At 53.9% G+C, this 16,622-nt stretch overlaps 1 protein-coding gene across 8 annotated transcripts in view; it reads right to left on the reverse strand.

Annotated features, from left to right (window-relative positions):
- Positions 1–739: 739 nt before the first annotated feature.
- CMKLR1 (chemerin chemokine-like receptor 1) overlaps positions 740–16,622 on the reverse strand; it is a 39,704-nt gene continuing 23,821 nt past the window's right edge. For 7 of the 8 annotated variants that reach the window (XM_082353829.1, XM_082353830.1, XM_082353831.1 and 4 more), the window contains 2 exons: positions 4,903–4,978; positions 740–4,285 (listed from right to left, as the gene is read on the reverse strand). In XM_082353829.1, the coding sequence (XP_082209955.1) occupies positions 3,185–4,282 (1,098 nt within the window). In that variant the 5' untranslated portion in view covers positions 4,283–4,285; positions 4,903–4,978 and the 3' untranslated portion in view covers positions 740–3,184. Of the gene's footprint in view, positions 4,286–4,902; positions 4,979–12,755; positions 12,985–16,622 lie in introns of those variants that run through there. The other variant, XM_082353832.1, reaches the window with a different exon arrangement.

The following is a 16,622-nucleotide window of genomic DNA, read 5'->3' on the forward strand; positions in this document are numbered from 1 at the left end:
GGGCTTAAAGCAAACTCCTCCCCCAGCCAGCGCCTGGGTTGGTCTCCCCTTCTGAGCCCCTCCCTCTTGTCTTGCACCTCCTCCTTCTTCTCTCCCTTCCCCTCCCCCTCCCCCCTCCCTCTCCATCCTCCCAAGGGCTGAAGAAGCTGGGAATTCAGGCAGCAGACCCAGTTCCGTTTACTACTGTGTGACCCTGAACAAGTGAGGTCCACAATCTGAACCTCCCTTTCTGCACCCCACAAGGCGAGTCTGATGGTCCTCTTCTCACAGGACCGTTTTTGAGGGTTTGATGAGATTTTGTGCCGGACACATGGTAGATGCTTGATAAATGCCAGATCTCTTTTCTTCGTTGTCGTTCTCTGTTTCCTTTGTGCTTCCCTCCTCCCTCCCTCTCCCCGACCCTCAAACAGCATCTTCTCCTCTTGTCCCTCTGCCCACAGCCCCGTGCCCCCTCCACCCACCCACCAAACCCAGGAGGCAGCACTGAGGCTCCACTGGCGGGTCCTGGCCCTGGAGGGAGGGCTCTCGGGCACAAAGCGTGTTGGCTGCCTGTGGAGTCATTCAGGTGAACGTGCTTTGTGAACTGCAGGGCCTTTGTGTGTGTGACCTGTGGGGTCAGAAGAAGAAGCTGTAGGGACAAGGTTGAAAAGGGTGTTATGGTGGCACTTAAGCATTTGATGGGGAACTACAATCGGAACAGGAAGACTTGGTGGGGCAGCCAGAAAGAGCGAGCCCTGGCTCCGAGGAGGAAAACAGCTGGTTTTTATTTTGCTCCTGTTCATCAGCTTTTCCAATGACAAAATGATTTCTTGGCTTCCCCAGCCTGGCCTGACCTGCACACAGCCCGGAAGGAACAAGAAACTGAGCCCCAAGAAACAGCACGATCCTCCCCGAGTGGCTGGTGACTGTCTCTGGGGCCTGGAACACGTCCCACTCCATCTTGTGCCCTGGATGCTTCCCCTGTGAAGTTGGGAAGGGGGGTGACAGGGGCCGCTGGGCAATATTTAAAGCTCCCTTAGCTCAAGCTAAGTTCAGATTGCTCAAAACAATCGGAGGCCCCAGTGGGGTCAATTCAGAGCTGCCTCACAAACACAATGACCCAACAAGGGAAGGAACAGTTTGTCTCTTAATGAGGTGTGATTCCAAACAGCCCGTGGCCTCGGGAACTTGCCGTGCGGCTGTGTATACGTTACATCTGTTCACTGTATGTTGTTGAAGTGGCTTCGCAACAAAGAAACTTGGAAGAGAGCAGAATATGGACACTTGGAGGCCAAAGGGCCCTCCCGCCAGGCCTCTCTCCCCACTGCCCTCCCCCGGAGAGCTGGGGGGACACAGGAGGTGGGAGCCAGGGTGGGTGGCTGTGAATGGATGCCAAGGGAGCTGGGAGCCAAGTACATTTTCTTTGCCACGTTGGATCGTTTTTGAAAACTATTTGCAAAGCTGCCTTTAAAGCCCTTAAGATGTTTACATTAATCTGCTGAGGGATGCATATATATTTATGGTCAAAACCCCAAGCCTCTGCGGCCTTATTTGAGCCAGACAGACCTAGGTTCAAACCTAGCCAGACTCTAACAGAGACCTGCTGGGTGCCCTTGGACAAGTTACTTAAACTCTCTGAGCCCCAGATGCCTCATCCATAAAAGGGAAGTGATAATTGTACTTAACTCAGGGCTGCTGTGAGGGAAAAATGAGATACACATGTAAAGTGCTTAACATAGAAGTGCTAAATAAATGTAGGTTACCAGGATAGTCTAGAATATTCTCAGTAGATACATTCTCCATAAAAGAACAGAGTTTCTGGGACCAGACGGAGCTGGGTTCAGACGGGTAACTGTGCCCCTGGCTAGCTGTGTGACGTTGGGTGCGTAACTTCCCTTCTCTGAGCCTCAGCTTTGTCGTTTGTAAATGGGACAATGACACTGCAGCAGAGGGAGGTGTGGATCCCAGAAGAGACAATGTGACTGCACATAGGAGGGGCCCTAGGCCTGTGGGCCCCCCTCGGCCCTGCATCTCAGGAGCACAGTCTAGTGAGCCAGGCTCCAGATTCTGCTTCGAGCTCGGGGACTGAGCCCTCGGACTCAGATTCAGCCCATGAGGTGCTCCCAGGTTGCTTCCTGCAGCTGATTTTGGACTAGCCTCCAGCCAGGCTTTGAGGAAGTTGAGAAGGAGCAGATGTCCCCCACCGTCCTCCCATCTGCCTCCTGCCCTGGAGTGTTTTCTTCTGAGCATCTCCAGCCAGAACCAGTGGATCAGGGAAGAGGGAGGAATCCCTGTGATGGGGTGGAGGCTGCTGGTGAAGCTGCCCACCTCGAACCAGCCCAGGGTGACAAATGCAAAGTGAGAACAGGGCTTGGGGCAAGGGGCTGGCATCACCCCCACCCCCAAAGTAGCTACGGCCCAAAGCACCATCGCCCTGGGTGGTTCGAGGGTGAGTTGATTCATGTCACGCACCCTTTGAAAGGTCTTTTCTTTCTTCATTCCTTCCCCAAAACCCCGAGTCCTCATCATAGCCCTGCTTCTCTTGCCCTCACAAAGAGCCCCATGGCTCCTCAGGACCTGTTGTCTGTCTTTTCAGCTGATCTGAAAGTCAAATGCATGGTCCCGGGAATTCCTGTGCTCATATGTCACCTTCTCTTCCCAGGGAACCTGGAGAAGGTGTGTGCATTTCCACACGCCCTAACCCAGAGGAATGGCTTGAGTGGCAGGATTTCTGGCCAGCTATTGATAGAGGGATATGAGCGAGGCGTGACCTACATCACACTGGGTTTGCTCTGACCTCCTCTGCTCACACCAGGAATGGACCTTGAAAAGTGTTTGTGTCATTCCTGGGAAGCACTCAGGTAGGTAACTGATCCCTCTGTCTCATGCCCATCCCAGTTCATGGCAGTGCTTTTGGGAATTCTCCCTTTTTTTGCTTTGCATCAGTCAAGGCTGGTCTCCCAGGACGCACGGGATGCTGGTCCAAGGCCGAGCCCCGTGGCGCGCTCTGTCCGCCGTGCCCCTGGAAGAAAGGAGTCCTGAGCCCTGGATTCCCAGTTCAAAACACAGTTCAGCCCCATGCAAAATACAGCGGGCATCTGTGGGTGCCCAAGATGTTCTTGCCGTGGTCTCGAGGAGGCGTAGCTTTGAGCCTCCAAGGTTGGGAGTATCCACGGGGGGGGGGGGGGGGTGTTCCAGGCGAGGCTCAGAGCATGCTGGTCTCCCTCTCGTTCATGGATGACATCTTGGTGAAACTTCTGTGGCTGGGATAGGAGGAGTGGCCTGTGTCCTCACTCAGAGCATTGACCAGACGGGAGAAGAGGGCCACCTTGAACTTCTTGAAGTCCTGGCCCACGAAGACGTACAGAATGGGATTCATGCAGCTGTTGGCAATGGCGATGGCAGTGGCCAGGGGCACACCCAGGCTGAAGACGGAGCCAGGCATGGCGCTGTGATGGAGCTCCAGAAGGTACAGCGTGTGGTAGGGGCACCAGCAGAGGAAGAAGGTGATGATGATGGTCACGATGATCTTGAAGGGCTTCTTGGTCTTGGCCAGGCGGTTGCGCCGCAGCTTGTAGACGATGGTGAAGTAGCAGGCGGTGATGATGAGCACCGGCATCAGGAAGCCGCAGAGGAAGCGGGTGATGGTCACCGCCACGTGCCGGCCAAAGCCCACAGGGTCCGCCTGGGGATGAGTGGGCCACGAGGAAGAGCTGGTGGCGGACAGGCTGAAGTTGTTAAAGCAGGATATCTTCCCGTGCAGATGGGCTGTGTCCCGGAAGACGAGGGATGGGGAACTCAAGAAGAAAGCCAGGACCCAGATGACCATGCAGGCCATGTAAGCCAGCCGGACGCTGCGGTGGTTCTGGGACCAGACGGGGAGGAGCACGGAGATGCAGCGGTCGAAGCTGATGACAGTCAGCAGGAAGACGCTGGTGTACATGTTGTGGATGAGCAGGAAGTTGCTGATCTTGCACATGGCTGTCCCGAACACCCAGTGGTAGTCCATGGCGGCGTAGGTGATGTGGATTGGGAGGAAGACGTTGAACAGGAAATCCGCAACGGCCAGGTTGAGGAACCAGACGGTGTTCACCGTCTTCTTCATCTTGCAGGTGGCAATGATGATCACCAAGCCATTGCCCAGGATCCCGAGGAAACAGATGATGCTGTAGACCACCACCAGGAAGATCCTGACCACCCTGCCTTCCAGGGGAGATAACTCCTCCAAAACCACGATGGGGTCGAAATCATCAGAGTACACGTACTCGTAGGTGAGGGAGGTGTTGTTATCCTCGTCCTCCATACTCTGCAAGTGGAGGCAGGGGTCATTAGGGGAACTTTGATTAGAACTGGCTTTAAGAGGTTGACCACTGCCAGCGCGACTGACAGTGCCCTCCCTGGCTGTGAGCAAGGCCAGTTGGGTGGCTTTGCTACTTTATTTACTTGACTAACACCTCTCAGGCACCTCCTATATATCGGGTACTATTCTAAAGGGTTGATGTATGTAAACTCTTTTCATCCTCGTAATAACTCAATGAGGCTGTTACAAACCCCATTTTACAGATGAGGAAACTGAGGCACAGAGGGCTTAAGTCACGTGCCCAAAGTCATACAGCTGGGAAGAGGCAGAGCCAGGAGTCAAGCCCCAGCTTCAGAGTCTATGGTCCCTCTGGACCACCATGTTTTTGCTGCCTCTCTGGCACCCTCCGCTTTCCCTTACAGTCTAGTGGGAGACAGATATTCATCAAAAAACTCCTCAAATCATGGAAAAATCGCAACAAAGGAGAGGTGCGTAGTGCTGTGAACTTGATTCCGACCATATTTCCAAAACCCAGGGACAGCTGCACTGAGAGTGCACCCACCTCGTCCTCGTCCCCCACTGATGCCCTTTGGAGAGATGAGTTCAGATCCCGTGTCCCTTACCGTTCACTGTTACGATGTCCAAAGCTCTCCAATGTGGGTCCTTGGCCAATCAGTCCCCAAACACAGCTGGAAACACCTGCAGGGAAGAATGAGGAACAGCAGTTGGCTCTGGATCTAAGAACCAGAGGTTTGGGAGGACCCAGAGCCAGAGGTTGAATGTATCGCTGTTACTCCCACTTTCCAGAGGAGGAAGCAGAGGCTCAGAGAAGCTAAGTGATGTGCCCGAGGTTACCCAGCTGGAAGGTGGTGGAGCCCCCTGAACCCAGATCAACAGCTGAACCCTTCATCCCAACCCCCATCTCCACCGACCCCCCACCCCAGCACATCCAGAGATGAGAGCCCGATTCAGGGGTGGGTGCAGGAGAAGGTGCAGGGGAGAGAGTATGGATGGCTCGATACAAATCCACTGCCAGGGCAGGACCCAGGAAACACCATTTCAGGCAGTGTTGGGGACACAGGAGACAAGAAGAGGAACTGCCCAGAGCACCTACTATGTGCCAAGAACTATAATTCCCTCATCACATTAAATCTTCCCAGAGGTTCTTCTAGGCAGGTGATACTACTCTTGTTTTGGAGCTGCGGAAACTGAGGCTCAGAGAGAAGCATCCTTCTCACTGGGCATCCTCTGGGCCCTTTGGTACCAAGAATTGGGCCCTGGTGTCACAACGGTACAATGAGACAGACACAAATACATTCCCTGAGCATCTACTGTATGCCAGACTGCCAGACAGCTGAACTGGTACTTCATACAATCCCCATAAAAACTTTGTTGGGTATTTTCCCAATTTATGGAAGAAAGAACAAAGATTGGAGAGTTCGCAAGCTTGGGAGGTCTTGGAGGAGGTGGTCTCATGCATCGTTCACACCCAACCTTGGCCACCTGCCAGCTCTGTGGCTTTGGACACATGATTTCTCCTCTCTGAGCCTCGGTTTCCTCATCAGTAAAATGGGAATACTCACTACTTCACAGAAAGGATGTAAGAATGACAGGCAATCAGGAATTTGGAGCATTTGGCTCAGTGCTGGCACACAGTTAACCCTCGATAAATATTAGTGATTACATTGCAACCCAAGGGTAAACAGCTGAATTCCAAGCTAGAATTCAAACCCAGGGCGCTGACAACCCAGAGCCCATGCGCTTTCCACCACCCATGTTTTCCCCATCTGACAAATGGGCTCTAAACCAGATGTCTCAGCCTGGCGAGACTGGCAATCGACACTTCATTATAAATAAGTCCAACCCTCCTCCATATAAATTCATCATTGGTGCTTGATGGGCTTGAGGTGGTATTTTATTGCATAGAAGTCATCTTTTGCTTTTTATTAAATAAAAGCCGCTTGGAAATTTCCATTGAGGACTCTGGTCTCAAAGGAGTGGGCACCATCCCACTCTGCAGCCTGGGAGAAGAATCCAGAGGTGTCCAACCAGGGGTCCCCAAGGAGTTCCTGTGGGATGCGGAGAGAAGACGGGGAGGCAGCAGCTGCCCCCTCCCCCAACTCCCACAGCTGGGGGAAACGTGACAGGTGTTCACGATAATAATGTATGTGCTGAGCATGTAATTCAGATGGTCTCACTTTGACCCAGGAGGGGCCACAGCGAGGCTGAAGGAGATGAAGACCCTTGCCCAAGGCATCTGGGCAGGGGGTGGGAGAGCCTGGATTTGAACCAGGTCTGCAGAATGTGGGATCTTGCCCGCCACTCCACGCTGCGAAATCGTGATCTCATGACAGCCACCGAGTGTGTCCTTGAGGAAGGAAGGAGCATGTCCGCGTTCCCTATTCCGGGCTGTGCAGGATCCAGGGACAAGGACATGGCTTCCCAGGGTCCCTTCCCACAGGGGCTCACGGTCAGTCACAAGGGACAAGACAGAGGTGGTGCTGTGTCCTGAGCAAGGCCAGGCTGCCCCCAGGGAGCCCTGCGGAGGGACATCCCCTAACCTGGGCATTGGAGGCTTCCTGGAGCAGGGGGGCTATGGGCTGAGTTTTAAAGGACAGTTGTGAGTTAAGACGGGAAGGAGGGAGGAGGGAGGGCATGCCAGGCCGTCTCCCCCGCCCCCGCATCCCCCCCTCATTAGCGGGCGGGGGGCGGTGTCTGAGCCCCCAGAGGAGGGTGAAGAGTAGCAGGGTCTCAGGACCCAGCAATTGGCACTGAAGCAGCTGCAGAAATGCGACGTCACGTCTGGCTCTCCCGCTGGGCTGGAAGCAGCTCGGGGTCAGAGGTCACAGGTCTTTTCATCTTTGAGCAGGGTGGAGGCCAGGCTGGGCCTGCACGGGGTGGTGCTGACATCCCCCGGCATGTCTGTCCGACTACTCTTCACCCCTCATCCCCCCAGGAATGTCAGTGTCCCCCATAGATGTGTGCCCTTCCCCTCCACTCCCCCCTGCCTGAGCCCCTGGGATCTCCCTGCAGGGGGGCGCCAGTCACAGGTTTGCCCTCAGCCTCGGCCTCTGCTCTATCCCAACGTACATCCCTCCTGTCCTGTACTGCCCCCAGCCTGGGCAGTACAGCAGAGCAGTCAAGGACACAGACCCTGGGGCCCAGCCTAGCTACCAGCATCCAAATCCTCCTCCTTCATGAACTCCCTGTGACCTTGAACCACTCAGGTGTCTTCTCTGTGCCTCAGTTGTCTTACCTATAAAATGGGTATGATCGTAATAGTTCAAATGGTTGAGAGGATTAAATGTCACATGCAAAGTACTGAGAACAGGGCCTCGTATGGGGTAAGCACTATGTTTTTACTGTCATTATTACTGTTGTTATTATTATCATCATTTTTCCCCCTCAGTCTTCTACTCTTAACTCCCTCCTGAAATGGCCTTTGCCATTCTAAAACGGCGGGAGGGGCCAGGAAGGGCAGAGGACCTGTGCATCCTGCCCGCTTGTCTCCCCAGCTCTGGGTTCAAGGGCAGGTCAAGAGCGATACAGGCAAGAATTTGCTTCTCTAAGCTCCAGTCTCGTCATCTCTCCAGTGGGGTAAGAACCCTTCCCTCATTGCTGTTGGAAGGGTCATAAGAAATGACAGTGACTCCCTTGCCAATTGTAAAGAGCTGTAAAATTCTCATTGTTCATATTCCTTAAACCCTCTATAACCAGGAAGCTTAGGAAAAAAGTGGGTATAAGTATATATACATAATATGTGTATACTAACATTGTATACATAATGTTAGTATACATTATGTGTATACTAACATTGCATACATAATATGTGTATGGCTAACATTTATTTGAGCCCTCCCTATATGCTATTGTGCTCTGCGATAGCCTTACAAGGATACATTAGCTTGCAGGTAAGAAAACTGAGGTTCAGAGAGGTGAAGCAACTTGCCCAAAGCCACACAGCTGGGAAATCTGACTCCAGAGTCTGACTTCCAAGGATCCCAAGTGAAAAGTCTCTTGTGTTCCCCCTGCTTCCCTGAGAGATTAGGAGTCCCAATCCCACCTGTCTGAGCTCTCTAAGCCTTAGCTTTGAACCCTGAGAGCCCAGACCTTCATCACATTCTTGATCCTCCCATGGAGCTGCCTTCCCCGGTTTCCCTTTGCCTTGCCTTCAAGGTCCCTACAAGCAGCTGCCACAGGGAAATCACCTCTATGATGCTGTATTAGTCCTGGACAATGATGCTACCCACTGCCTCTCTCAAGGTGCCCTTTACGAAGCTCCCTGCCCAGTGAGAAATGCCCTGGAGAATTCAAGGTAAGGAAAAACATTGTTTCCTCTGAGGAACTAGGCTGCTTCCTCAATCTTAATAAACAAAGTTCTACAAAGGATCACGTTTCCCTTTTTGATGTGGCCATAAGGAAGCTCAGAGTCACATCTGCAGGTCAAAGGCAGCAAGCCCATTCATCCTGCTGGTCTGCAGTTTCTGCGTTGGTTTGGGTTGGCTCTGATGTCTACATCTAGCTATACTTTATGTTGGTTTTAGTTCCTTGTGATAGATAAATCGGGGCACACTCTAGCCCAAACATTGTACCAAGCTTTTTAATGACATTCACTCATGCATCCCCAACAAACCCCAGCAGTAGTACTGCTATTACTCCCAATGTAAAGGTAAGGAAGTAAGGCTAAGGCACACAGTCAGCTAGCGGCCAGTTCACGCAGGTTGCTGTGACTCTGTGCCCTGCTCTTAACCATCTTGCTTTCCAGGAAGTGGAGCCCATCTTTCCATGTCTGTTCACACCCTTGCTGATGCCCCAGGATCCCCTGCTCCACCCTCCCGGGAAACCTCCTCTTTGCTCCCCTTTTTTAGCCCCTCAAGGAACCCATGTTCCCCAGTTTTCAGGACAATCTGGCTGAGGTCTGAGGCACAGATGGGAATCGTTTGCCAAAGCTGACATTGTCCGTCACAGCCCAGGCAGGCAAGCGAGCCTGTCCAGACTGTCCTTCTTTCTGCCCTCGGCTCCCCAGGGAGCCCAGGGGACAGATGAACTGTCCTGGCTCAGCTCCCAGATTCTTCCTGTGATCCCAAACTTATACCCATTTGGAACCGGGGCCTAGAGCTGGTCTGCTCTGAGGCTCCTGACACAGACTCCCCAAGCCCGTCTTGGCAGTCCTTTCTTTGGGACAGTTCCCATAGGTCCCCAGAAGGGGATGCCAGGGAGGAGGTGGTAGGGGAGGCAGGAGACCCGCTATGACAACGGAGCAAGTTGCTTCCCCATCTCTGAGCCTCAGTTGTGCCATCTGCAAAATGGGAATGATAATAACCCCTGCCCTGCTTACTTCTCAGGACCGCTGGGAGCACGTGTTAAGGCCCTTCAGCTTGTCCCAGGCTTGGTGAGGATGATGGAGAAAGACCCAGGCTGATTCAAGGCCCTGGGAGGTCTGAGAGCTCCACTTTGTGGAGAGACAAAGCTTCCCGAAGTGAAGCAACACATTTGCTACGTGGCATCTGCCAAAACTCAAAAGCACTCTTTTTTTCAGAGCATCCCCGTATCTCAGGTCAGAGCAGAATGTGGGCACCAAGTGGGTCCTCAGGATATTGCTGTGTCCTCACGTGGTCTTCCCTGTGTGCGTGTGCGTGTCCTAATCAGCTCTTCATATATGGACATCAGGCAGGTTGGATTAGGGCCCACACTAATGACCTCACTTTTCCCTAATCACCACTTAAAAACCCTGTCTCCAAATACAGTCACATTCCCAAAGTACTGGGATTTAGGACGTCAACATATGAATTTGGGGGAGGGGATACAATTCAGCCCACAACACCTACATAGTTGTCATTATTGTTAGAACTTAACATTGCTATTTGCTTTTCCTCCAGATCGCTCCCTCTGTACTGGGATTGCCATCTGGAATGCACAGGGAACGCCTTCCTGCAAATCCGAAAAGACAGCAACCCCAGCAGAAAAATGGGCTAAAGATATAAACAGGTAATTTACAGGAGGGAAACCTCCAAACCCAAGTATTAGACAAACTGATCATCAAAGACATGCGAATGAGAACTGTGGAAAGGTTCTAGAAAGCTGGGATGTAGACCCCCTGGGGCTGGCACGGGCTTCATGCCTTGCTGCGGGTACCCGTGAACCCCTGCGTGCCCCCCAGCCCATGTGCGGTGTTTGGAGGGGCATGCCTTAGCTTTGGTTCTCCAGAAGCAAACCTCACATAAGCCTTCCTGCAAAGGTGATTATTAAGGAAGTGTTCCAGGAAAAACCCAGTAAGGGAGTGGAGAAGTAGGATTAGGAAAGGGAGGAGGTCCGACAAGGGGGCAATGCCAGGCAAAATCCTGGGAAAGGCGGCCTTGGTTCATGCTGGGGTCAGGGAACAATGGAGGTTGAATTCCAGGAGGCTATTTATATCCTTCCATCCTGTCCTAGGAGGGGCGCATTCCCAGGCCCTCCCAGCGCCTGAGGGGCAGTCCTCTGACAAAGAGCCACAGGTGCGGGCTGTCAGTAGCGAGAGCCCACCGGGAGGCTGTGTGCCCAAAAACAGTCAAAGATCCAGGGGTCTCAGGCGGCGCAGAAGCATCTGCTGACGGCTGGAAGCTGGAAGCTGCTTATGTCCGGTGTGGGAGAGGCAAAAAGCTTCGCAGCTGTTAGAGGCAACAGATTAGCAAGTGTACACACAGCAAAAGAACACAGCAATTTAAAACCACCTACCCAAATAGCACGTAAGTACACTGAAAACAAGCATCCAAAAGCAGCAACACTGTAACACACGTTTTGCAAGAACAGGGCCAAATAATGAGATACACACTGAACAGATTAGAATGGCTCCTTGGGAGCGGGGGTGGGAGGGAGAGGGAGAAGGAAAAGGGGGAAAAGGAAATGAATGCAGAGAAGAATGAAAATAAGACAAATGCGGAGGCCTCTGAGACAGATGGGGATGGGTGGAGGGGTGTCATTATGTCAGCCTTCCCTCCCCTCCTGAGGTCCAGAAAAACCCAAAGCAAACAAATACACACCCCAAATTCCTGCCCGGGGCTCAGGCTTGGGCAGTGACCAGCCCATGCCTGGGTCACTGAATCCCTCATAAAGCCACATTGGGCAGGGGAAGGACCAAACAAGCAGCCTTGTCCCTGCCCAGGGCCTTGAGAGCCCGGCGCTGCCAGCCCCCTCCATCAGGCTGGGAATGAAGGTGGACGAGCCCACAAAAGGAACAGCATCAACCCAGTCAGAGGTGGCTGTGCGGTGGCCAAGGCCCGATTCCTCCTGCCGGAGACCAGATGGACCAGGCAGAAGATACTGCGCAGATGGTCCTGCCCTGCCCACCTGGCCAGGGCAGACAGACCTCTGCTGGGGAAGGGGCGGGAGAGCTCAAGGCCACATCTGGTTCCTCCCACCACAGAGAGCAGAAACCTCAGGCAGATGTTCTTTGCTTAGTTTTTATTAAGCAAACGTGTATAGAGCCCTCACCAAATTCCAGGCACGTTTCTAAGCACTATTACAGAAGAGGAAATTGTCCCAGAGAGGTTAAGTGCCCAAGGTCACACAGAGAGCTCAGGTACGCAAGATAGGCCAAATTCGTCATTCCAGACAGAGGAGGCAGCTCAGAGCCTGATGAGCTGCCAAACCCACTCTCCTTCCTTGTCCACTGCCTCGCCTCCTCGGGACGTTCCAGAATCCTCTAGTCATTGCCCCAGGGGAACCTCCCAAGAGTCCCCACGAGGTCAGGGTGTGCATTTTATAGGTGGGGCAAGACGAGGCTCCCCTGGGTTTCCCCCAAGCCTCCCTGCCTCTAGGTAATGGCCCTAAGGGGAGCATGTCACATCCCAGGTGCTGCAGGAAAAGCCCTTTGGAGGGCGGGCTCATTCATTCATCCATCCTTCAAGGATGTGTGGAGCCCGCTGACCCCTGGCCCTGGAGAGGAGGCTAGGGTGCCATGGGCATGGCTCTTCTCACCTGGACCTCCCCCTAACCCTGCAAGGTCACTGTCATCAGTCCTGATTTACCGAGGGGATGTCTGAGGCCAGGGATCAGTGGGAGAAGGGTCATTTGCCTGCAGTCACACACCTGGTTAGTGGCAGTGCAGGGATTTGAACACGGGTCCTTAGGAATCCAGGGCCCCACCTCCTCCAGCTGCCACCTGCTGGCCTATGTCCCCTGGGCTCAGGGGACAGCAGGGCTGAGAGCCATCTGGGCGGCAGACGTGGCCTTCAGCTTCCTCTCCGTGTCGTTGCCACGCCCCTCTGCCAGAGTCTGCAGAGGACTCGCTCCCTTTCTGTCCCTGCTTGCTTCTCCTTCAGCCTCTATCTTGGTCTCTCTCCCTTTGTCTCGTCTTGTATTCTCTGTCTGTCCCTGTCTCTGTGTCTCGCCCTGCCTCGCACCACTCTGTGCAGTCTCCTTGTCTTCTCTTTGTCTCCCTGTTCCCACCCTCCCCCCTGAGAGGCCAAGCCACCCCTCACCTTCCGGCATCACTCACCTATGTGCCTCGCGGGCCACACCGCAGGCTGCCACCCTCTCTCCCAGCCCGCTGCCTTCCGGCTGCTGCCTCTCCAGCCTATGGCTAACCGTCTCCTGGCTGCAGGCCCCAGGCCGAGGGCAGGGGCTTTATCAGGGCCCGTGGGCGTGGGAGCCCATCGGGGAAACTGGAAACTCTTCCCCCCATGTTTGGCCTGGCTCCTGTCGCCGTCTCCCACCCCCCCCATGGCCCACCCTGACAGTCCGCCGGGCCGGGCGGCCCCGGAGGCCTCTCCTCCAGCTTTCTGAGCCTCCAACAGGCTCTCGGGAGCTGGGAGGCCCCTCAGAGGGCATTCTGTTTTGTAGCCGGGGAAACAGAGGTCCAGGAGAGGGACTGACCCTCCCTAAGCCTCAGAGAAGGGGGCCTCAGCCTGTCTTGCACGTGGTGTATCCCAGAGCCTAGAAGTTGGCCTGGCGCCTCACACACCTTATGCCTCACCACTCCGCGTCCCCCTCGTGGCATAGATTTGCAAACGAAGCCTCACTCAGAGAGGTGAAGGGACTCACCCCCGCTCACACAGCCTTTCAGCATCAGCCCAGGGTTTGAACCAAGGACTCTCTGACCCCCAAACCTTGGCTATTTCTACTTGCCCAAGATCACAGCCTCAGCCAGCAGGTGAAACGTAATGGGGCCTTCCAGGCATCACGGTCCCCATCACAAATGGCCCTCCTCAGCGGCGTCCCCACCTCCCCCAGGCCCTGCCAACCAGCTTTGGTCCTGATACCTTGGCCTCTGCCACAGTCCCCTGGCTGGTCCCATCCACCAGTCCCTCATCCTTCAGGGCAGAGAGAAGGGGCCTCCCAGCCCCACAGCCGGCTCCAAGAGATACTCAGGGGTTACCATCCCTGGATCCCTAGCCCTGAGAGACTCAGGAATCTCGAAACCACACAGCAGCAGCCGTTCCAGCCACAGCCCTGGCTGCCAGCGCTAGGACAGAATTAGCTCTGTGTTGGGAGAAAATTTCCTCCCTGGTCCCACGCCCACACCCGGGAGCTCTGGCTGAGTCACCGTAGTGGGGATCGAAGGCACTGGCTGCCTAAGAGCCTGGCCCATTTTCTCTGGGTTGGGATGGGGCTGCGCTTGGGCTTAGGACTCTGCAGCAGTGGGCAAAAGCAAGGAGCTTATGCCCTTCGACATGGGCAACCTGCTTGCTCAGAGGCCCCAGGAAACCTCCAGTGCCTGATGGGAGCACAGAAACAGGAGACCGCCTCCCCCCCCCCAGATGTCCACTCCGCTGCCTGGATCCCCCCCATTAGAATGATCCATGCCTTCTCCCCAATGTGCTCTGTCCTCAAATTCACTGCTCCCTGCTCTGTGCCCTGCAGGCTGAGCTGTAGGAATAATATTATTAACTACCTGCCCTCTGACCTCCAGTTGAGTTAATCCATGAAGGCCCAGCAGGGGCTGCAGGACAGGAAGAAAGCAGGTCGGTGTTTATTGTCCCGGTGACCTCCCTGCAGGGTCTCCATGAGTCGGTCACAGCTACACAACCTGGGTCCCAGTAACCAGTCCCTCCCTGACCCCTCGGCCTAAGGGCAGGAAGGTCTCCTTGTATCTTAGACCTGGGGTCTAAGACCCTGACCCAGAATCCAGACTCTCCGTGTCTCCCCCTCCGACACCCACAGGTCTGTTTCCTAAACAGCTCACAAATCTGTCCATCATTTCTGCCCGCCTGGGTGAGTGCTAGAGACCCCTAACCAGCATGTCACTTCCGCTATGATTTCATTTTCCACCTAGTAGCTGGAGAGACCGTTTCAAAATGCAAACCGCATCACAGCTCTGCCCGCTTAAAAGCCCCTGGCAGCTCCCCTTTGTTCTTAGAACAATACTCACTCCTTACCAATGTCCCGGAGGCCCAAGCAGTCTGGCCCCTGCCTACCCTAGGACTGAGCCGAGGCTGGCCCCAGAGAGAATCCTGACTCGGAAGCAGATTCCTGGCCCAGGTAGAGTGCGGACTCTTCCTTGCAAACCCAGCCCCACTATTTTACTGCAGACCCAGCAGCTATTCCAGCCACATAAGACCCCCAAGATTATTTGGATGTACGTCTCTCTTTGGACATATGTCCAAGATTGTTTGGACATATGTTGTTTGGACGTATGTCTCTCTTTGTTTGGACGTTTGTCTCTCTTTCCAGGCCAAAAAGCTACTCTGGCCCCCACCGTGGGTCCAATGCACAAACACTACGAATTCTCCCGGCCACTCAGCTTACATCCAAAGCGGTCAGGGAAATAGCCTGGGTGTCTCCCCCATAAACAGTGCCCCAGCCCCTGGAGGTGGCCTGTAAACAGATTTTCTCCCATGCTTATAACCCACTGGACTGGGAGGACCGGCACCCCATTCGCTTAATCCCCTGAAGTCAGCCTTGAGTCCACTCACGCAAATAATCCCCGAGCTGTGTACACAGAGTATCTGGAAGGCAGCAGGCACAGGGGTTTTACGTGAGCCGCTCAGGATGTGGTCAGAGGAGGCTGCCAGTGGTGGTCGCCGTCTCCCCAATGCTGGCAATGCCCTCAGTGTTCTGCTCATGGCGTGGGCTTGGAACCCAGACTCTGAGTGGCTCCTGGGTGCCCTGCGAGTTGTCATAGTTCCAGCCCCTGTCCCCCTAAATCCAGGCCAGCACAGCCCACCTTCAGCCCTGAGGGCCAGGCTGCATCTGATACCGCCCCAGAGCATGGCTTCTCCTCCGGGTACCTTGGGACGTGTGGAAGGGAGCAGCCAAAGGAACTGTCCCCATCTTTAGTGCCCCAACCTGCTGTGGGAGAGAAGGGCAAGGAAGCTGAAGACTGGCCTCATCTGCTTCTGCAGCCCTTCTTTGCAGCCCCTCTCTCTCTCTCTGTTACTCTGAGAACCTTACCAGGCCCCTGAAAGTCACTCCTGGACATTCCGGTAAAGAGCTTTTGACCCTAGAATGCCAGGGTTAAATATTATAATAATCACCAAAATATCAATGTTTTATTGAGCACCTACTATATATGCCAGGACATTGAGAAACACCTTATGTGTATCATCTCACACAAACCCAGGGGGATTATTATGGCCATTTTAGAGTTGAGGAAGCCAAGGCCAGAGAGGTTAAGAGTCTTACCCAAAGTCACGTGGCTAGTGAGAGGCAGAGGTAGGATTTGAACCCAGATTAAGAATACAGTGCTGGGCTTCCCTGGTGGCACAGTGGTTGAGAATCTGCCTGCTAATGCAGAGGACACGGGTTCAAGCCCTGGTCTGGGAAGATCCCACATGCCACGGAGCAACTAGGCCCGTGAGCCACAACTACTGAGCCTGCGCGTCTGGAGCCTGTGCTCCGCAACAAGAGAGGCCACGACAGTGAGAGGCCCGCGCACCGCGATGAAGAGTGGCCCCCGCTTGCCGCAACTAGAGAAAGCTCTCGCACAGAAACGAAGACCCAACACAGCCAAAATTAAATAGATAAATTAACTAAAAAAAAAAAAAAAAGAATACAGTGCTCTTTCTTTTATACCTTACAGAATCTACTTGGCAAATGTCTTTAGATAAATCCCTGACCATTTGGGGCCTTGGTTTCCCCAACTATAAAACAAGGAGGTTGGAGTTGATGGTGTCAAAGGCTCTCTTCCAGCTTTAAAATATGCCATAATTGAATGGGCCAAGTGTCTGTCTATTCCCAGCCTTGTGCCCATAAAAAGACAGCATGGCTCAGCTCCACGCTGTGTGACCCCAGACAAGTTGCTTTACTTCTCTGAGCTATAGTAGGGTTGCCTATAAAATGGCAATAATAAAACCTTCCTTTCAGAAAATCCAGGGATCTGGATGAAGCGATCTCTTGGGACCCCTTGCAGGTCTAAGATCTCTGG

The sequence above is a fragment of the Balaenoptera borealis genome, assembly GCF_965194805.1.
Source record: "Balaenoptera borealis genome assembly, chromosome: 14".
Lineage (NCBI taxonomy): Eukaryota > Metazoa > Chordata > Mammalia > Artiodactyla > Balaenopteridae > Balaenoptera > Balaenoptera borealis.